Below are 23,284 nucleotides of genomic sequence, written 5' to 3' on the forward strand. Positions count from 1 at the left end.
ACTTAAGCTGCAGGAGCCTGACACTGATCAGTTCAGGCTCATGTAAAAGTCCAATACAGGTGCTTTGAGGTATCCTTTATAGGTACCTACTTCTTTCCTGTGGTTTGTGAGAATAGAGGCTCCTGATTACTGATATAAGACAAATTTGTGAGATAAAAGACTGAATCTAACTGATGCTCTTTTCTCTCATGCTGACAGTCATTGCACAGTGAAAAAGTATTCAGCTTCATGTCTTTGATTCTAACATATAGGATATTAATTTCTAAACAAAAACTTAAATCAGCTGAGATGTCCTATGCAAATAATACCTCAATTCTAATATATTTTACTGTCTCTTACAGCTCAAACCTGCTTCTTAATTAAATAAGGTTTTTTTTTTAAATCTAAAATGTTATTGACTGATTTTACAACAGAATATTCCAGGTTATTTAAACTGTGGCATTTCAGGTTGGAAATGCATGTGGTGCAAATTCTGTACTAACAGGAGAACTTTTGCTTTCTCAGTTTTAATTATCACAGCCAGACAGGACAGTGTCTCTTGTGCTAATATTATTTGTGGATATATATATATATGTATATATATATTTTTTTCCCCAGACACCTCAATCACATTGTGGGCACATTCATGCCTTTTTCACCAGAATCTGATAGTATACGTGAAAGCGTACAAGTTATTCTGTTTTGTCCAGCATTAGCTGACAGATGGCACTGCCATCACGCAGGATCAATCTGAAAAACACGATTTTTTTTTCACCTACCACATGCTGCAGGCACTTGGCATCATGCAGAAGATGACCTTCAGACATCTTATTAATGTTGGTAGGAGTATAGGAGCAAAAACCTCTTCTGGCACTCCTATCCTTCATGTTAGTCCCTGAAAAATTAATCTATTAATCAAAGATTTGCCATAATTCACTCCAGTTTTCTGGTATTAACTAGGCAATGAAATGGCACAAAAGAGCAATTTCTTCTTGAAGTAGACAGCTTTATTCTGTCCAATTTTCTTGACAAGGCATAAATTTCAGGGAGCATGGACTATTAACTTACAAAAGAAAGTGGCAGAAGTTGGAAAGTTGCAGAGGGTCACATAACTGAAGAGAAGGATATAGCAGTGTCTTCTGCAGAGCCTTTCAGACAGTGTGACAGCCCACTTTTATGCACTGAAGTAAACTGTTACGAGATGTCCCAAACACAATAGACTGACAGTGTTGGAGAAAGTGAGTTCTGAAAAAAGAACTCTCTCTTAAACTTTGGGTGAGAGAAATTTGCATACTTTGTAGGGGACAAGATACTTTGAAATTATGAACATTTAAAAAAAAAAATGCCACCAGTGAAAACAAACAAAGCAACCTTCCAAAAAGTAGCGATAATAGAAGGCCTGGTAGCGTAGGATTGAAGTAGACCTTAATTAGCTCAAGATGGTCTTAAACCTGCCAATGTCTTAGTTACTACTATGAAGTAAAATTTGACTAGGGTGAAGTCTCTGGTAAATATTTAATGTAGGCTTTTCAGAAAGACTGATTCCATTCCTAATTACCCGTACCTCATTATAATTTTTAAAATGTCAATAGTCCTTTCAAAATTGCCAGTGACAGTGTAGGAAAAGGTTGCGTTAGCACGCTGGGAAGCACTACTGGGGCACAGTAAAGTTTTAATTTGTAGCACACAGTCGATGAGCATTCTGTTATTGCTGTTTGGGGGAGGAGGCAAGAGTGCACATTTGGTCTATATAATCTATCTTGGCTGACAAATAGAAGTTAGCCAAAATGAAGTCTTCAGCCATTAACCATTAATCCTGTCTGATTTGCAGTTAGGTTCTCAGGGCTGAGACCTGGCTTGTCTGATTAGTGAGTAGATGTCCACCTAGGTTTCTTGAGTAGTAATCTGCAGTTATCCTGCTACACTTTTTCTTCCTGACCTGCTCCAAGTTGAAGCTATTTTTTTTTTTTTTTGCCAAAGCTATATTGTTTAGATTTGCTGGGGGGAGAACGAGTGGAAACTGTTTGGATGGGGTTTGTTTTTTAGGTAGAGTATACTTTGCTTACTAGAAAAGCAAGACAGCAATTCAGACTGTCCTCCTGGTCCTGTATCAGGCCACAAATCTCCGTCCTTCATTTACAGTTGCAGGATTGCTATATGCCAGGGTTGCCAGCACTGTATGCCCTTCCAATTTAGTCAGAAGATATTTTGTGCAGTTCAGAGATCGTACAAGGTAACGAAGGCATTCAGACAGAGAAGAGAGATCCTGCTGATGAAGAGTGCAGGATAATATCAGTACCATAAGAACTGATTTTTCAATCAAGTTTATTTTATAAGTAGCTTCTCTGACATCTAATAAAGGGTGCACTCATACTACTTGGAGTATAATTAGTTAAAAGCTCACTTAGCCACGAGACAAAAGTCTGTAGGAGAAAAGGCTTAGCTAGTTTTAGTACTGATTATAGGTTTTGGCAAGACTGTGTTGTGTGGGGGCTGTGATGTGTAAGTTGGGAGTCAAAAAGTGTTTGGTGTTGTAATTTTTTGAATGTTTTCTCTGGAAAAGGATTCTTCTCTGCTTAATTGGTTTGTCTGAATGGTGACGTTCTTAATGTGGAATGCATATGGTAAAGAATGGAAGGGAAAGCTGTTACTTTCCAATACAAGAATAGGAGAAGTATGTTCTGCAGGTGGACTAAATGCTGATTCCTATAACCTTGTGTGTCCCCACTGTGGGATAGTTGTTCAGCACAGCCAACTCTCTGACTGTAACCACAAAATACTGATTCTATTGGGAAAGCGATAAATCTTTTTTTGTTGTTGTTAGGATTTAAGAGTAATGGGTTTTGTAGCACCCTTAGGATGTTTTCATCTGGCTTTGAACTGTTTCAGTGAAAATAAAACTTCTTGCTTACTTTTGAACAGTGTCTCTATTGTGCAAGACAAGCATCTTTACCATGATAGATGATTAAATGAAAGATTGATGATTTTAGAAGAATATCTCTGGGATGATACTCCCTTGAAGGGGTTCTGCAGTACTGGAAGTTGTTTTTGAAAGTTCTGGTCTAATCCACTTTGATAAGCAAACAACTTCGATGAACACCTGTGTATATCCCACTCTAACAATTTCCATCTGCTGGAATGGATTGTGAAGTTGCTTTTTACTCAATTCAAGTTTAAGCATAGCTCTGGGCAGATCTAGAATTCCCCGCTATTATCCTTCCAACTGCATTTTTTGATCTCTGCTGGTGGCTAAATATAAAAGTGGATGTTGTTCTAAGGAATCAAATGACTTAAAGAAGGCACACAGAACAGCCTTATTTACGGCGTGAATTGAAGGTCTCATTGGGCTCTTTAGATACAAGTAGCCATTAAATTTTCTTGTTTTTCTAGTCTCTTTTGAAGGATTTGCTATTAACATCACCTTTTGAGAGAAAGCAAGCTCAAAGCAGTTTATGTGAAGAAAATTTTGGAGTTTATTTTCCTGTTGAAATTAGGATGTGGAAATCAGCTTATGAAAATCTTTAAATAATGCACGTAGTAGGTGATACTTGCAGATATGGCATTTCCAGGCTTTTATTTTGTGGTTATACAGTAAAGTGTTGGGAAACAAACGTATTGAGAAACAAAAACACTAAAAACAGTAACAGAAATGTTTCTAAAAGCAAGCCTCATAGATACACCTTGAAAATCGTATGCCTTGCTGTGAAAGCCTCTTTATGAATTCTCCGACTTTTGTGTAGTCACACAGAGGTAACTTGAATCTATTCAGCAACTGCTTGTTTAAGAACAGCATTTGGTTCTTCCATTGATTCATCCTTTTTTACTAAATAAGACTCCAAGGGGTAGCCTGCTCTGATAAGATATATTGTTTTTACATGCTAACAATGAATAATTGGATTAAAATAAAACATTTTATCCCTAAGGTGATCATTGGTTGCAATAAAACTAAAGACTATCTCCAGCAGTTCAGTGTTTTTAGTCTGCTAAGAAGGTGAATCGTTGATTAGTCTAAGTATTTTTTTTATGCTAGAGTCATTCACCAGAAACTGTGTTTGCATCTCTTGCCTGCTGCATCTTTTCAGTTATTTCTGCTGTTACTTGTTAGCTTGCTTTTGTCAACCAGTAAGGCTAGTTTTCTGTCTGTCCCTGTAACACTGTGTTTATATTTCAGGGAGTTGATACACTTGCTCATTCACCTTTCTGAAGCTTTGCATGAAGCACAACTAAAACTCATACTCGTCATACCTCCAGCAGTTGCAGCAGGGTGAGTATTCCAATGTAGACAGCAAGTTTCAGCCAAGAAATACTTTGTTATTTGATACACGCTAAATTGGAAGCTTTGTTTGTAGCTGTGCTACTTAAATGAGAAATTGAGTTTGATTGTTTGATTCATGTTGCACTGAATAGTCTTAGTACTATATGTGATCATAAATACCTCATAACTTTTGATATCAAAATAACTTGCTGAGGGACTTCCTATTGTGGTGTTAACCTGTAATGTCTGGTGAGAACTTCCAGGAGAACAAGAGCGAAGCAGTTGTGGAGTTTAATGACTTGTTGCCAAGGAGTGAAAAGAATTGTCATAAAAGTAGCACATAAAAAGAGGCTTTCTGAGCCTCTGGGCACAATTTCATCTATGATAGATAATGCTTGTCTTTAAGCAAGAAAGGCAGAGCTCTTCTCTTATAATAGGGTTGCGTTTCTTCTCAAATTATTTGGTTTGACTTAGTAGTTGACATGTACAGAAAATGAATTCAGTAAGACGATAATATTTAGAATTGCTAATTATTGTGTTTATTTGTGCAGTGATTTGTACCTGATAGGTGTGCCAGTGGATATGCTCTTCCAGTGCACTAGCAGTATATTCAGTCCTTATCTTTCAGTGATTATAGCAGAGAGATTTACTTTCTAAGTTTAGATTTGTTGGCAGAAAAAAAGAAAAAAGCAAAAAAAACCCAAAACATATCTGGAAAATGAGAATATAATTTCAATCTATGTGAAAGGAATTTGGATCCTCTTTATATTTTTACACTTTTAAGAAAAGATTCTACATTGTCTTTAAGAGACATACAGTAGAGCTGTGACTTTTTTTTCCAGTTTGTACATCTCTAGTAGTACTATTTCTGGAAAGCCATTGGAAATGCATATTTCTATGTTTTAGGAGATTTATGTCTCATCCTTCAAGGTTCCACATAATCAGTCAGTGATTACATCCATGTAAGAGTGAGCAGATAGAACTGAAGCTGTGTAGGTGTAGAGTGATTCATGATATCAGCAGAGTGACGGAACTGCAGTGCTGTCCTTTCAAATTGAAGTCTGGGCTTTGCTAGTGCCATAAAGCTTTTTCAGCAGGAAGTTTGCCTATAACCTTCTACGAGCAGAACTGCTTGGCAACATTCGTTCACATTTGAATACCCTTTCACATCAAAAGATGCATGGCATCCTTGCATCATGAGCATAGCTATATGTTGCCCTAATATACAGAAGTGTTTATGGTATACAATATCATCGCAAGGATATATTGCAAGGAATGCATCATCTCCTGTAGAGAACTGTGATAATATGGGTACTGTACTCCAGCCTCCCTTTCCTTGTTCCTCAGATGTATGGGTCCCGTAATGAAAGTCTCTGTTATAGCGTGAATAAGCCAAATGTGGAAGTTAGGTGGATGTTGTAGTCTCTGAACTCTGAGTAAGGAACACCAAATCCCTATTAGTTGTTTAAGGTGAGGTTTTTTTGGCATATACTGCAGAGTGACAAAGCATGATTTGTTGTAGAGTCTTACAAACATGGAACAGTCTTCAGAAAGTAATTCAGTGTGTTGCAAAGGGTTCTACTAACTGTAGAGTAGGTGTCAGATAAGACACATACATTGATTCTATATCACTTTAGTTCTTTATCTCTGAATTTTACCTGATAGAAAACTGCACAACCACAAGGGAACAGTAATTTTTGGCTTACTGGTCTTGACTTGCTGATAATGGTAACAGGAAGATCGGTAATATTTGCATAGTCAGCAGTAAGAGATTTTTTCCTCTTTCCAAGTTTCCTTTTTTCTTCAACCAGCTCAGCAGCCTTGTTTCTGCACATTAAAGTCCAGTAACGTGAGCAAATCTTAAATGAAGAGCCATAGTTGGGTATTTTTAGGTGAGTTACGAGACCACAAAAGAAAAATATTGCAATGTCTTATTTTTCTCACTGTGAACCATGTAATTTCATGAACAGGCTCACAGTCATACTGCTTTCTGACAGCACAGTTTCAGGGGGGTGTTGGACAAGCTCCTAAATTTCTTGTAGACTGTCTTAGTCTTTCAGAGTGTTTATTTTCAAGTTGCCAAAAAGGCTGAGAAAATGGAATGCCTGAACAAGCTTGTGAATGCCTTGGATATTCTGCAGCTGGCCTTTTCTCTGCAATGATCTCAAGAGGTGTTTTACTGAGTGTTGTGGGGAGGTCCCTTAGCACTAAGGGCAAACTAAGCATTTCTGCCTACCAGGATCTGTGTGGAGCTTAAATGCTGCCTGCTGAAAAGATTTGGACAATACATAGTCAGTGACTAAGAAGCTCTCATTGTTCTGAGATCAGTTTGCATTGCCAGTAGAACTCTGATGTCATCTCAGCTGTAGGTTAGCGTTGTAACCCCCTCCAAACCAACTCCTGAGTATAGGATACATGTTTTCTACCAACACAGGACAGTAAGCTCAGAGTAATATCCAGTTGTTATTTCATTCTTCGATAGCTAGATGAAATCTAATTGCAGTTAATTGAGTTGATTGTGTCAGAGTATGAATTTGAGGATTTTTTTCTTTATTATTTTTCACTATTGCATGGTAGAAATATTTTATACCATTCAAATGAAGGAGTTGATTTAATGTAAAATCCCTTCACCTCCACACCCTGCTGCCTACCAGTTTTTCAAGGGCAAAGAGGAGTAAATGATCTGTTGAAGTCTATAGCAAAAGCAAACAAAATTAATTCCATGTGAATTGGTGAAGCAGTCAGTCAAGGCACTCTGTTTCTACCTCAGTGCCGATGTTCACATTACGTTGTGTGAGACAGTCTATAGAACAATACTGTGTTTTGAGGGCATTATAAGAGTAGATTCAAGTCTCTGAAAAGCACCAGACTCCTTACACTATGTATTTTATTATTTTTTATTTTTTTCCTCTGGACATAACATGGTTTGTTCCCTATTCCTTCTCGCACTCTGTATTTTCTCCAGTCTTTCCTACATCAGCATATACACCCTATAATCCTGAGGCTATTTGGCAGGTGGCAATACTCCAAATCTTGTCATGAACTAAATCCAATTCAGGCCAAGAAGGGTCCTGAGACCATACTCTTGCCAGATCAGTGAAGTATTTATGGGACTCTAGTCCTGCATATGATATCCCTTTTCTTGGTTGTATCATGTAAATATGGAACCTCTTCTAGACAGCACAGTAGAATGAGGATGTGGCAGAAATTGTAGTATTTACATAAAATGCTCAGGATACTAAGAAGGAGGGAGCTTTTGATCACAATGAGGCATTACATGTTGCAAATAATTAGAGCTACTGGGCAGCTCTATTGTTCCTTACTATCTTAGTTCCTTTTGTGTGACTTTTGAGAGCCACCTGTGTGGCTAGTAAAATGGGACTCTCAGGAAGGTAGGCTTTCTCTATCAAGAACAGGTTGATGGGTCATTCAGGTTGCTTCAGAGTATGCTTCGGAGCTTCATAATCCATGGAAGGCTTTGCTATGAAAACCTCCTACTATAGAGAAGGTTCTAGTAACTGAACTACAGTTTTGGTTATTACCCTATTAAGGGCTGGCACAACTCTCAGTAAACTAAAGAGTGATGCATTGAAGTTGCTGCTGTAGTGCAATGACCCAATACAAAATGTTTCATTAGAAATACAGACATGGAAACTAAATTCTGAAAAACTAATCCCTGCTCATTAGAACCTTTGCAACATTAGCGAACCATTAACACTCAATTCTTGTGGATTTTTCTGGAAAACTATGGGGTGATGTAACACAGTAGAAAGCGCAGTAATGACAGCAGAGTAGCAAGGCCTAAGCTGCAGCAAGTAAGGACTTGCTCAAACACAACAGCCATGGACACAACCAACAAAAAAAAAAAAAGGGAAAGAAACTGCTTACCTTCAGAAAGCCTCAGGTACGTAGGGATATCCAGCAAGACAGCAAGATAGCCTTACCTCCACTGCCAACCCTTAAATGAGGTCTGGGAAGGGGTGGATCCTGACTCCACCTCTTCTGGTTACTCAGGTGCATTGCATGCACCTGAGCTCCCCTGGGTTGGCCCTGCCTTCCCACTAGGCGCTCAGTCACTGGTTCAGGCTATGACTTAGCATTTCCACTATGGGTAGTACACCTTAGTGTCACATGAGTGTTCAGGGCTGATAACAGAAATACTTTGAGATTCTCCTGCCTCGGTTAAATCAAAAATAATGAGAAATAACTAGGTCTTCTCTCCTGTCTGCCACTGATTCTAATTTTTCATGCCGCTGTCTTATGATTTGCATTTCATATTGGTAGTTCCTTTTTAAAGCAATTTTCTGTTCCTGTTAATTGTAATGTTACAGATAAAGCAAAGAACATGTATTTTTTCTGAAGTGGTTTATCAATCACTTAATCAGAAAAATGCATTTAAAATGCTAATGCATGCAGAGGTAAAACTTAAATAGCTGCTGTGAACAGTGGTTACAATAACATGCATTCACTCCTTTTGGCATTTGGGAGTGTCGTAACACCACAAACCTGAAGATTAATGCTCATTGTGACACTTATTACTATTATCAGATTCAGTCTCATATCCAGAATGACAGAAGTCTGTTCTATTTAGATACAATCACAGTCTAACTTTTGTTAGTTGGAGTTGAAGCTGCTGTAAGCCCTCTGCGTTCACATCTTGTTTTGGCCAAAATTTTCTGGCTGTATCTTTCCATACTACTTAGCAGTCTAACACTGCGCTGAGGTTTAGACCTCCTGTTGCTATTGCCACTCCTGCAGCTGTGCTGAATATTGACAGGGTAGGGGGTTCACAGTTCCAAAACCTTTGTGAATTGGGATTCAGGGCTGCCCTGTTAGAGATGGGAAGAGCTGTCTATCAAAGGTGCAGTTTTTGACCTGGAACGTATATTACACTCCTGCTCCTAGATGGCTTTGATCGGCAAAGGGGTAGTAAAGTATTCCTGTTTCCCTGCACTGGAAAATAGCAATGACGGATTATATGAGAGAATTGAAAGGTCTTATTCCTCTAAACAAATTAATTTGTTTCTTTATGTATTCCCAGTGTTTCTGGGATTTATTCATAAACCTTTATGCAGAGGAGAATAAGTTAGTCACGTTCTGTTAGATTAATACTGTTATATTGGACATCTACCTTTGTCTTCCATTCATATCTTTGTACTGTGTTAACTAGAAGAAACACTTCAGCTTCTTGGGTAGACAGGTAGAATTGCATCCATTAGTTATGGAAACATCCTAAAATATACACAATCTGTGCTTGATTTAAAGCTTATAAATATGCTGGATCTAATGATAAATGTAAGAAGAATCCTGATTATTTTTTCTGCCTTACCTTACTTTTTAGACAGTAGCTGTGCTTGGAAATCCTGATTCATAGGATAAGAAGGCTTCTACTGAAATGTGCTTCCCATTGTGTATTGAGTATCTTATTTTTTGTGTCTTGATTTGAATTTTAATACTTACACAGGGGTGAAGCATCCTTTAATGCATCTATATCCTTTATTTGTTGGAATCACTGTAGACCATTAACCAAAAAGACAGCAAAAGGCATGGAAATAAGTACCATCGAGAATCAAATAATATTTTAGAGTTCAGCATCTGGCAAAGAACTGATAAAGGAAACATGTGGAATATCCTACCCAGCTGGGATTCTAGGAGCTGAAACATTATTTCTTTTGTGTTCTACCCTGATTAAAATTTAAAGAGAGTGCATAGTTAAATGTAAGCAGTTTATTTAGGAATTTGTAATTTATACTCCTTTGATATGCGTTAAGATCAAAGCAGTCTGGCAGCAAACACTATCTGAAAAGAGACACTTTTAAGAGCTAAAAATACCAGTTTGCTTCAGGAAGAACTGTCTGGAAAATGCATCATTGTGCATGAGATCACTTGTATGGTGCAGGAAGGAAACATATTGGGTCATCTGTTTAATTTCTTGGGTGCAGTTTTTGCAAGCAACTTAAACTAAGAGATCTGCTAGCTGAAGCTTGCTTGTGTGACGAAGTATCCTATAAAGCCTTTGACTTCTGGTTTGCTTTTGAAATGTTCTGAGCTAAAGGAAGTCAGCACATGAGGGGAAGGAACAGCAGACATTTTATCTGTCTCTGTGGAGCATTTTAAAATATATCTGTTTGCAGCATTGTCCAGAGACAGTTACACTAGTATAAATGAAGAAGTGGGAATGTGTGTAGAGGCTGATGGGGAGGCAGGAATCTAACAAGCTTTGCTGTCACAGGGAACGCACACGGAGCTACCTCACCAGCAAACACAATCTGACGGTTTGCATTTCCATCCACTGGATGTCCAGGAAGTGCATCATTTTTGCAAGAGAGAAAGCAGGAGCCAAAGCTGTGATGGACAGTGCGTGCGTGTGCATATTATACTGCAACTACCCTTGGGATGAGAGACTTGTTGTTGCATGCCTCTGAGAAGAGGTGCTAGGGCTGTTGTGTTACGTAAATGGTTGCTAGTGCAGATGGTTTGCTGAAGACTTCCAGCCTGTCTTTCAACAGATTGTCTCAAAATGTTAGAGAGTGTTACTGCTTTTAGCATGCACGGATGTGGATGCATGTAGAAACTATATGAGCACTGTATTTAAAACAGCGAGCAGTGGCCAAATATGTTTTGCCCTTGATCACTGAATAATCAGTGATGAAGGGTGACTCTATTTGGGCTGACTAATCCTGGGCTTAATAAAATTTCTTGCTAAGTACATGATTCTAAACATGATATTATATAGGTTTTTATTACTAATATTGCAAGCCTTTTCAAATATTGTAGCTGTGCAGGAAGAAACTACTTCTTATGTTTTAGTCTGGTTTCTGGTTTGCTAGAGGTACTAACGTTTCCTTTTTCTGCCTCTTTTTTTTCCTTTTTTTTGGGTAGTTTGTTTGCTATGGCATTGTATTTTGTTGCTTTGTTTCAAGTAGGGACAGGCGTTTTAAAAAGGCACATAAATGTAGGTATCAGCTCAAGTTTAACTGTATGCCATTGCAAGGAAATACAAATGCGACTTGATATTTGACTGCACTTGCCTTCTTAAGACTGTAAATCAAAGAGATTGAGTTATTTTCTTTGCTTCTCTTTACAATTTATAATGTTTTAGGGATGCTTTTTCACAGGCAAAAAGTGAGGCTTTCAATTTGAATAACAGCCCCTTGCCTTTTGCAATTAGCTGAATTTAACCTGACTGGATGGTGCCATACTTTGTTCAGGCTCAGCAACCCCTTCAGTAACTCTCCTTTTTTGTTGCTGTCCTGAGAAAGAGTAAAGGCAAAAGGTCTGAGGATCCTCACACAGGATGTTGTCTTCACAGGGATTCTGAAATTAGAATGTAAGCAGGACATTTCCAGCATTTATAGTTTGTTACAGACATAAGACGCAGCATAACAGTGTTAAGGATCCGCTTTGTGGATGTTAAGTCATTAAAAGCTGTTATTTCTGCTGAAAACTGTGTTAGATAACTCCGTATTTACAGACTGTTGACTTTTCTCAGAGTTTTATTGTCTGATGAAGTAGAAGCCTGTGCACAACGTAGCAATAAAAATAGTATTGGCTGCATCACAAACTTCATAATGTAACACTGCGCTCTTTACTTGCATATAGATGCTCGGGATAAGCAGTTTATGTCCTATATGATGGATATCCTTTTACAAATCCTATCTTTAGGTCACAAGACAGTAGCTACTCCTTGAATAGCAGATCATTCTTTCTCTTGAAGTCGTATAGAATCTGTAAGTGAAGAGTAAAATCTGAACTAAATGATTTGTTTGACCTACCATTAATAGCTTTTTTTTTTTCTTTATACAGGAAGATCACATTTAAAGTACTCAGAACTTGTTTTGTCATGTCCTGAGGGTAGGATGAAGCTACTGTTTTGCACTGATCACTTTGTTACTGTTAAGAGTTTACAGTTACTGTTACACCGTGTTAAACCGGTGATTGCTACTTTTAGTTGTATCTGGAGTTTCAGATGTATCAATCACACGTGTACATGGAATACAATTTTAAAAACAGATTGATTCAATTGTTCAAGAAGCCTGAAATCACGCAAGGCAGCTTTATGCGTTAGTAATTCTATCCAGTCCAGCTTGATAATATTAAATAATAGCATATAAAATAGCCAATGTTCTTACCTGTGTCTTAATAACTTGCTTACCAGTACAAATCAGAGGTGACTGAGCAGTATGTCCTTACAGAATGTGGCATTTAGGATAATTACTTTTGATTTTGAGATGATCGGCGGGGAGGTTTCAGGGTGACAAAAGGTAAATATTACACTTCTCAGGGCTGGGAAGTCTCATGGAAAACTGTTTGGGGTGCTATGTTTATTGGAGGATTTAGAAAAATGGGAGTGATTAGAGGAAAAAAAAGAAAAACTGCTAGAAAATAGGTAATGTCTCATTTGAGGAGAGCTTGGAGGACTGCAGTATTACAAAGAGGGAAAAGTATCAGGAGGCGTAAGTCTTCAAATATATCAACAGGGATTGTATAAATGAGTGATAAATTGATCTTTATATAAGCTCGGAAGAAAAGGATTAAAAATACTCTCAGTTTGATAAAGAAGTCTTAGATTGCATAGTAGAAAAAGAGTAATACTGGATGGCAAAATACTGTAGAAATACCTTTGCAAAAATTTTGGGATCTCCATGTACATTTTGAACGGGATTATACGCATCTGAGTAGCAGGTGATGCACGGCCGTGCAAGGAGGAATGGAAGAGCAACACCTTTATTAATTTATTTGGGTGACAGAGTAAATGCCCCCTAAGCGCTTATTTTGCAGAGGAGTACAAGGAAGCAGAGCTGAGCCACTGGGAGAAGAAGGAAAGAGTGCACTCTGTAACCTCCTTCGTCTGTCCCAGGAACAAAGGAAGCATTCACAAATGCACCTTTCCCTTGTTTCCCTTGAGCTGTGGGTTGCTCCTCGTGCAGGCCGCGCACCTGAGACTTAAGCTAACCTTAGTCTTTGTTAGTAGGTACTTTTTGAAAACTTTCATTGTTAAGCCTTCCTACTAAAGTTTGAGGTAAGCCAGAAATCTAAAGAAGTTTTTCTTTTAGTTAAGATTAAAAAGGTAGGTGGGGCAGATAACAGCAAAGGAATGAAGGGAGCTGAAGGCTTTGGCATTCTGTTCTTAGATTGAGATTTATAGGCTTGCTTTCATCCTCAATTAAAATTTTTAACCTGAATCAAAATACCAGACAAACATTTCCAAAACAATATCAAAAACACTGAAGAGGGTCATACTGTTAAATTTAGAACCTGATGTGGATTTCATTACTTATCTAAAATTGACACAACATGCATATGACAGAATGGTCCCTAGCAGATAATGTGGCTGTTTTCTCCCTGCTTTGAGCAATTTGTCCCATCCGTATGTGCAACACAGAATCTCAGTGTGTTTCTGCTTCTCTACAATTCTCAGCCGTGTCCCAACCATAATTTTTAACTGCTGTTTCTTGCTGTGGTTGATCACCTGTAATGAAAAAGAGTTGGAAATCGAAGCACTTTTTACACTGCAGTCTGAAGTTTTAAAATTTGGTAACTGATTTGGATTATGCCGAGGCTACGTATTCTTCACACTGCATTTTTTAAAAGCAATGAGAAGTTGCTTGCAGAGGGTATTTTTGTTTTATATATGCATTATGAGATGAGGGACATTCAGAAAAACTGAAAGCATTTCAAAATGCATTACTTCATAGCTGTACTTAGACTAGAGAGATTATAAAACCTTGACAGTGCTTCACTGTGATTCAGCAGTTTTCCTCTTTTCTGACTTAAAGTGCTTTTGATCTAAGGCATCAAAGAGAATGTATTTTATGTTCAAATGGCACGTAGTATTATTTTGATAATATTCGTTATAGTCTACTCATTGTTACAGAAACTAGATCTGTTGGCATTCCTGCAGAGGGTCTGGAGGAGTGGTTCTGTGCTGGTCTTGCTTTGGATTTTTTTAGTAGCGATGAAGGAGTTTTGGAGGGATTGATTCTAAATTCCTGTTTCTTTGTCATGGAAAGACTGGCTGTCTCTGGTAGCTTTGAAATAGCATTCTTCATTCCTGGGGCGCTGGGGGGAAGGCAGTGAATGCAGGTTGCCATTACATTTCATGCTTTTTAGGCAGAGTTGTTCCAAGATAGTTAGTAATTACTGGAAGTATTTAGTCTTTTTTTAAAGAAACTTGTTTGAAATCCTTCCGGAATTGCATGAGGGCTGCAAAGGTTAGAGTACGCTGAACCTTCTTCAGGAAGAAAGACATTATCTAGATTAAAAAATGGTTCTTCTTTTGGAGCAGGAAGCGAAGAGAGAACCTTTCTGGAGAAGCTGGGAAGTTTTATTTGTCTTCTCCGCTGTTCATGCATAGATGTTTACATAGCAGTTTTCCTCCTTCAGACCAGTAGTCTGACTGGTCAGAGTAAGTAGATGTTTCTTCGTGATTTTCATTTGTTGTGGTCATCTACTGCCTCTCAGACCTGTAAGTTTTATGTATCAAGGTCCACCATTATATAATGGTATGAACTGTTCTCTGTATAAGCTGTCAACAGTGGATTTGGGGGAGGGACAACTATTTGCATCTTGACAAGAATTGCTTTTTAAAATATTGTTGCTAAAGTTCAAATTAGTACTACTTCTGTTATGCTAAGCTTAGTGCAATCTCTTCAGATATGTGCAAGAAGTAAATGCTAAAACAGTAAACATTTGCTCTCAGAACTCTTAAAAGAAAGCCAAACAACAGAATTGGTGGAAGTCATTTAAGCAGTTGGAAGCAGAGGTGGCCAAAAACAAGGATTTCCAATTTATGCCAAAACATCCTGCAAAACGGAAGTTCTGATATTCAGATTCTTCAATTTACTGTTCGAGAATGCTGTTTTAATACCTGTACTGTACTGTGCAACAGTCTTGCTCATTTCTTATTACTTAGCAAAAAATGTGCAGTTGAATCTGGACTTTAAACGTGCCTTTCATTTTCCACTTTTTTTAGATTCTAGTCTCGGAGAAGAACATATTAATACTGCTGCAGTCTTGGCAAATAGTCCATATCAAACTGTTTGTCTTTATTGGCTTCATGAGATGCACAGCAGTAGTGCAGCTGCTTTCATTTGAAAGCTGCAGGAACCTGAACCACTCTTCAGTCTTCAAACATTTGAACATAATGTGTGCTCCTCATTCAAAATTCAGCAAGCATCCCTAACTTTAGATGTCCATATATGAATATGTAAGAGCTGAAAAATCTACAATCTCTCTCCCTGTTAGTTAAAGCTCCTTTAAGTAGCGTATCAATATTTTCCACCTCTAAACTTCCACTTCTCTAAAATTCAGATTTTAGCTATTCAATTTATTCTGTCTGCCAAAAACATTGTAGAGGTGACTGTCTTAACTAGCTTCAGCACTTTCTTTCCAAAGCTGTTGCGCTATGAAAATTCACAGAATCTATTCAATCTTCATTTCTGCTGTTCAGAGCTTTTCAGGTAGCAGTGGGAATCCACTTATTTTTGTTGTTCTTCATCTTGGCAATGATTGGCAGCAGGACGGAGAACTTGTTCCTTTACTTTACTTTCTGCTGCCATGCTCCTTTTCTCCTTTGCTATAAATTTATACGTGCATACTTCGCTGGAAAACAGGAGGAGTATATGAGGGAAAATTTCTTATTGCCATTGTAGTTGCCCAGCTCAGTAGATGCCACAATCCACCAGTGCTTTGCATATGTGTTAAAGGAAATAGGTGGTTTAATCTCTTAAAAGTTGACTATGAATGAATGTTTGTAATTATTCAAATAATTTGTGGGTTTTTTTTTTTTGTTTTTTTTTTTTACCAAATATCTGTCATATTTTGAAGCTGCTGAAGATTCAGTGCCTTGCCCTTTGTGGCTATGAAATGATGTGTTGGTGTGTTCACTATTCCTGTATATGCACCATTTTCCTTAGAAGTTTTCCTAGCAAGTGGTAATTCTGATGCAGAATATACACCTAAACAACAGGGTGATTTTATGATATTGTATGGTAAACAAATTCAATTAAATTATGAGTAGCTTCTAAGATGTCTTTGTTTTAGAGTGAAATGAGAATTGACAGCTGTAATGCTGTTAGTAGGCAGGACTATTCAGGCCAGGATGTAGATCCTTTAAATTTTGATATGTAAATAATATGGGGGATCAAAACAGCAGAAAATCCCTTGCTTCTTTCAGATGAAGTTTTAAATAAACTGGTTATGTCAAATAACAGCTTCACTAAGTAGAAAAACAGTTTCACTAAGTAGAGTTTATTAAATAGGATTCTGCTTTCGCCAGTACCTACGATTAACATTGTGAAACACTACAATGTTTGTGGCAAACCTGGCCATAATAATCTAATCTTATTGGAGTCAATAATACTCTTTCTGTGCTTTTCTGACCTTTTTACATCTTTTCTTCCTTACTTTTCCTTACAATTTAACACGTGAAGTCACATAAAACACAACTGTTTTTACAATTACTTACGATTAGCTAGTGTATACACCAACGAGGCTCTCCCATTCTTGTTTTTGCTAATAAAGGAATGTGGTGCTGGAAGACCGTCTCTTTATTTGGGCAAGTAATGTACAAAAAATGAGATGTGGAAAGCAAAATCTGAAAACATTTTTGTAGCTAAGCACAGTCTCCTATTTGTTATGCCTAGCAGATAATAAACACACTGCCTTCCATCTTTCCTGTAGTTGTTAATCTTCCTGTGAGTATCCTGAAAATGGCACTGTCAGGAATATGGAGGGTACAGTTATGTATGGAGATTTTGAAATCAGGTTCTGTTCATAAAATTCAGCTCTGAAGAAGGCATAGAAATGACTCTTAAGTGGGCTGTCTAGATCAGCTGACTGGCATAATAGTTTTTATTGCATATTAGAGAACTTGTGAAGTATGTGTGTCTTGGATGACAAGATACAGCTTGAAATACGAGTTTATATTGAGGAGGGTGGAAAACTAGATAGGAAATGACTGCTGAATACTTCAGGGTAACTGTTATTGGAAAAAGTTTGATAATCTCTTCTAATGATAGTAATACTATTGAATCATACTTTATATCGTGGCATTGGGTACGTGGGTTTTGTTTCTTTACTATGCAGAGGCTTTAAGTGTAGATCTGCCAGTTGCATCTCTTTATATGCTGGGTTCTGTTAGCTGCAATAAATCTGGATGCTTGCTAATGGATCTAAGGGACACCTGTGTTTTCCTTGCTGACAACTTCTCTGTTTTGCTACTGTTTGTTGGGCTGTCAGCTCCAGTACAGCATGACTGCAACTACAGCTATGAAAGGTTTGATGCATTTTTTATAGATTTAGAAAGGACTTGAGAGAAACACCTCTACTCTTAGAAGTTAAGTGGCATTTTAAAGACTGTGCCTCACTATATGGAATTAATACAACTGAGGTCTGACTGTACTCTCATGTGTTAAAACAATTGTACACATCAGCTTTTGAATTCTCACTGGAGAGAGTCATTAACATAATTTGTAAGTCAACTAATGATGGCTGAAGAGAGGTAGGCATGAAAGAATATATTCCTTACCATGTCTGGTGTTTGTAGCGCTACCAGTTCTGAGCCAGCTGCCATACAGCAACGACTGCATAAATTTCAGAGTGATGTTGGAAAACTTTCCAAAAAAAAAAGGTGGTGGAGATGAGCATTTTAATTTTTTGCAAGGAGGAATTAAGCCTACATTTGGTGTGTTAGAATTTTTAAATTAGGTTCATATGCTCTAGGGTACAAGCTTGTTTTGCGTGATGTTCTACTATTGGAGCATGCCTTGCCTGGGCATTCAGCCCTGGCATTTAAGTTACTAGAATAGTTTGGAAATTAGGAGAACCAAATGGTGACACGGTGAATGTTCATTTAGTGCATAAATGACTCCTCTGAAGAGGCTGAAGCAATGTTACAGGAATGATATTACAGAACAGTTAACGTACCTCAAAATGTAAACGGTAAATACAATGACAAGTACTGAAAGAAACTACTTCTTTGATATTCGGATATATCTGTTTTTGTCAAACAGGTGAATTTATTTTATTACAAATTTCAGATGCAAATTCTCAAGTCATGTGAAAAATACAGTGTAAGCAGTGCAGATTGACCTGCCAGCATGCCTCAGCCCTAGCTGAAAGAATCTGTCAGCGGAAAGAAAGGACAGCAGTTTATGGGCTCGTTTGTCCCTAGGTGTCTGACGGGAATTTGTGCTGTCTTTTCAGGACCTGTAATTGTTGGCACATTTTTCCTTCTTGAGTTCTGTTGCTGGTTTAAACCAGATGGGCCACAGGTAATTAGTTTGGCTTCATGAAAACTGTGTAGGCTATTCCACGACAAGAACAGATCCCGTGTTTCTCTCTATTTGGAGAGCAAGTATTGCAAAGGCAACAGCTGGGGTGGGATATGCATATTAAGGAAGAGTGCCAGCCCTCAATGTTCTGCAAAAATTCCATTTGGTTCACAAATCCTATTTTGTTTCCTGACCAAAACACGGAAAGTTTTTATTTGTCAGTCACTTCCCCAGTGGTGTGAAGCTGTCTTGTTTTGTGAAGTGACCACTCCCGGCTCTTTTGTGTTGTGAATCTGTGGCACTCAGTTAACAATTTTCTTGCTTCTCAAGCCGGTTAGATTTTTTTTATTGTTTTTTAGGTGCCTATCCTGATCTAATTTGAGAGTTCAGTAGAGACATTCTTGCCATTAAGAAAAATTGAACAAAAAGTTGGGAATGCAAATAACAGCAGGGAAAGTCATGCTTGTGTTTTTAGGATGGATTCGTTTTTGTTGTTCAAGTTGTGATTTTTCTGGTGCACAACTGACAGAGTCCTTATATTCTCTGAATGCGTCTTAATTTTATAATTCCTTTTGTGAAATTAGTACAGCAGCTGAAGGAAGTAGGGTCGGAGGTTTCTTTCCTAAATTTAGGGTACACAGATAGTAGGGAATGGTGTTGGAAGGTGCATTATTCTAAGGCAAAATAAACTGTAAGGCACTTCCAATGGGAATTTAATTGAATGAGTTCTTAAAATCTGCCTGTGAACAAGTGTTAGCGTAATGCTCCCAGAGTACCTGCACCATTAGAAGGTTCTCCCTAATGTCTAGCTCAAGTCTGCTTGCTTTGTAATATAGTCATTTGTTGCCCTGTTCAAAGCATAGATTGTCGTCAGAGATGATCAGCCCTTACACTGAACAGTATATGGCAAAGCTACCCACATTAATTGCAGCAGGATTCTGGATTCCAGTAGCAAGAGGTACCAGAAAGATAGATGAGATCTGTCCAAAATAATAAAAAAAACCCCATAGCTTACCATTGGAATATTAGCTCAAAATATTACAGATGCATAGAAATCAAGGAAGAAAGGTAGAATTACGTAAAATAGCATTAGGATCACAGGTTTTCTGTTCTTTACTCCAAGTCATCTCATTACATTAATGTCACATTAAGAGATGCAGGATCCTCTTTCTTACAACACCGATCCCTTCTGTGATGTTGGTACTCAAACGACTCCAGCTGTTTAACTAGTGTTTTCTATAGGGCCAGTAATAGCATCCATTAAATAGGAAGGGTATAACTGTCATTAATTTTGTTTTAAAATGCACGTGGTGTTTCTATGATGCTGTCCCAGAATGATAAGCTTGTGATAATAAACGATCGGTTTTCATTTAAAAAGCAAATTCCTTCCCTCGTCTCTTGTGACTGGAAAATGCTTGTGTAAAATGACTGATCCCTACAAAACTGAACCACAAAATATGAATGTAAATAAAAAAAACCAAAACCGTTGCTCATGCTTTTGCTTTATATAAGCTTGTTTGCCAATCCTGTTTGTTTATATTTACTAAACTAACTGTAACTGTGTACACACTTAAAAAATATATTCCCAGTTTAAAAAGCCATATGTTGTCAATAAATTAGACCCTAAAAGCAGGTCAATATAAATTCCTTGCTTAGATCTGTATTTCAGGCAGTGTAATGCTCTGTTTTCCTGCAGTAGCTGTTGAGCATTTTAAATCCAGAGGAAAAGGAAGAGAATTCATAAACCAGAAGGTTCTCGATGCATCTATACGTTAAATAACTAAATTGAAAAGTGCTAGGTTTTGGCTAGTAGTGTTCATTCTTAGTGGTTTCCTACGGAGGAATGTGCAAATATTACCTTTCAGATGTTAGATACATTTTAAACTTTCCTTCTTTCCCCAAATATATATCCAAAATAATATGATTGTCCCTGAGAAGAACAAAAGGTGAGGAGAGATTCAAGCCTGCAAGTGAGGAGTAATTACTGTGTTTTTTTTCTCCGAGTAGTTGTTTTTCCAGTGTTCTTTCTATTTGAATTTTCTGACGTAATGCACTCAACTCCCTTGAGGTCTTTCCTATGAACAACCATAGATGAGCTTCTGCTGGAAGCCTGTAAATCTGGTCTCTAACTCAGTCTCTAGCTAATGTAGTGATTTTGTGCAAACGGTAACATTTAGTGCTTTTCACTTAAACAATTATCTTGACGTTTAGGGTGTCTCAGCACATTAGAAATGAACTGCTAACTGTTCACGTTTCCATTTTTTATTTCCTCAATCTTTCAAAATTTTCATTTCTTGTGATGAAGTTTCTCTGGCTTCATTAACAGCATGGCAGTCTTTGATATAATATGAACAAAATGTGGTTTGGAGATGTTAAGATGATGGGATTTGGTTGGAAGGGCACGGAAGTTCCTGTTTTTCTCTCCCTCCCTCTCTTCCAAGACTTTTCATGTGTGAAATTGGGAGAGTCTTCTGAGAGGGGAACCAGATGAAAAAACACAACCAGAAGAGCATATGCGAGCACTGGCGATTGCACTGGTTCTGTGGAGTTGCCTTCGTTTGATTTTGCTTTCTATTCTGAGAGGAATGGGACTTGCACAGAGAGTGTAAACAAAGGAAGAGCTTTGTAATAACTTGGCATTTATTAATTGTTTCTCCAGCAATGAATGTACCTCAGCACCATGGTTCAGTGTGCTTTTTTGTTTTAATACAGTCCCTGATTTGTCATATTGATCTGGAAGTATAGGCCACAGAATAAGATAATGTGCTAAAGCTCTGATTTAACAGAGATTTGGGGTGTATTACTGTTTAGATTTCTTCAGCTCTTACAAATTTTTGTCCTCGGATGGGAACTATAGAAAAAGAATGCAGTATTACAAATGTATGTATTTGAATACTAATCATGTGCGTTTTCAGAAACGCTTACGAAGAAACGTGCATCTATATAAAAGCCTCAATACATTGTCTGCAAGGATGTGCTCACTGATGGAGAGAGGTCAGATCATCCTGTGCATTTTAAAAACTCCTATCAGCTGCGTGGAATTCAGCCCTACTATGTATTAAATCTGTTTTCATCTGTCTGAGATGCTGTCTTTTTGGTTAATCGTTCAGTATGGTCACGTTCTTTTCTGACAGCAAGGATTAGATCTATAATTACTGTTCAAGCCTCTGAACAGGAGTATCATATGAAGGTCCTGTTGTTGACTTGCCTGCTTCATCCAATACTATTGCAGGCACAGATTAATTCTATTTTTATCCCGATTTCACAGAAAACAAGGTGTCTCTAAGCTTTATCTGTTCTGTTCTTCATCCCTCTGCAGAAGCTTATTTAGTATTTGACCAGTTTCAAACCAAGTGGACAGAGGAATAGGGTTTCATAGTCACATCCCTGGCACTTCATGGAATTGGGCGTCTATTTCCTCAAGACTAAGCAGTGAGAGGGGTCGGTAATGGAACATTTATAAGACATCAGAGAATCTAGTTGCAAAATGTCCATAGAAACCAGGATTCGTGTAGAACTTTAAATATTGATAGTGGAGAATTACTTCAGTGAGCTGTCATCCTTCTAAGATTTTGGTGAAGCTAAAACGATATAGAGTAGTAACAAAACTGCCAAGAGGATTTTTACTGAGAAGAAAACAGTTTAGGATTTTAACTTGTTTATTCAGTTAACTGCTTCATTATCATTGCCTAGAATTGCATGCTCCACAGAGTAGAGATTTAGCTCTTTCTTGTGTTTACTGTAGAACAGGCTGGATGCAGAAAGCACCAGTGAATTTGTATTCAGTGATCGTGCATTAACTGAATTCAGCAGTCTCTTCATAAAATGCAATAGCATTATACTTCAGTGCAGCTAACTGTGAGGAGCTATGAAAACTAATAAGATCTATGGTGATGAAAGAGCAGAGAAGGGAAGATTTGCAAACAGCTGGTTTACAGAGAAAACAAAATAACACGCAACAAGAGAATTAAGTCATTACCGAGCAGATGACTTCTGAAATAAACGTATAGAGGAAATAGAAAATCAATCAGCTTTTCATTATGAAGGACTGTTCAGAGACGTGAGGATAAAGAAAAGCTCTCCCTTATAAAAGAGGGAGAAGGTGAGGTAACCCAACAAGAACGCAGTTCAAACTTGCAGGGAATAGCAGTCAGTTACAAGACCTTTTTTCTTATCTTATTTTATTTTGAGAGTGATCATAGTGAGACAAGAAGTAATTGAGAATGTAGGTTCATTTGGAAGTAAATGACATGGCTTGCATGGTTGAAATATTTTTTTTTTCCAGACTTTCAATATGAAAGATGACAAAGTCAAAACCCTATAGAAATACTTATCAGTAAAGCATGAATGGGAATTTCGATACAAATGACCATATGCTATTTGGAAGGTGCAGGTCATTGGGATTCTTAAGCTATGATACAAACTACCCTGCACTTAGGTTTGAAAGGATGGAATAATCAAAAGGGACAGTGAAATTCTAAGCTGTGTATAGAGAAATGGCTAGAAAAATGAGATTTCTTCTAAGTCGCTGACATTTATGTACTTTGTTATCATAGGTTTTTTTTTATATATATAACACAGTGAGCCGTCAGGAGATGCTAACAAACTGAAGGGAATATGTGCAAATAAGAGCTATGATCTCAGGGGAATAGTTGTTTCTCTTTTTCTTCGTTGTCTAACAGAAGTTTGTCATAAGCTTACAAATGATAATGAGAACCTTAAAAGAGCTTCTGTACTGGGTCCGTCTGGGATGGAGTTCAGTTTCCTTACAACA

At 37.7% G+C, this 23,284-nt stretch overlaps 1 protein-coding gene across 1 annotated transcript in view; it reads left to right on the top strand.

The window, feature by feature from the left end:
• CHID1 (chitinase domain containing 1) overlaps window positions 1-23,284 on the top strand; it is a 105,595-nt gene that overhangs the window by 13,437 nt on the left and 68,874 nt on the right. The window contains exon 8 of the mRNA XM_021402761.1: window positions 4,151-4,243. Coding sequence (XP_021258436.1) covers window positions 4,151-4,243 — 93 coding nt within the window. The remainder of the gene's footprint in view (window positions 1-4,150; window positions 4,244-23,284) is intronic.

The sequence above is a fragment of the Numida meleagris genome, chromosome 6 (assembly GCF_002078875.1).
Source record: "Numida meleagris isolate 19003 breed g44 Domestic line chromosome 6, NumMel1.0, whole genome shotgun sequence".
NCBI lineage: Eukaryota > Metazoa > Chordata > Aves > Galliformes > Numididae > Numida > Numida meleagris.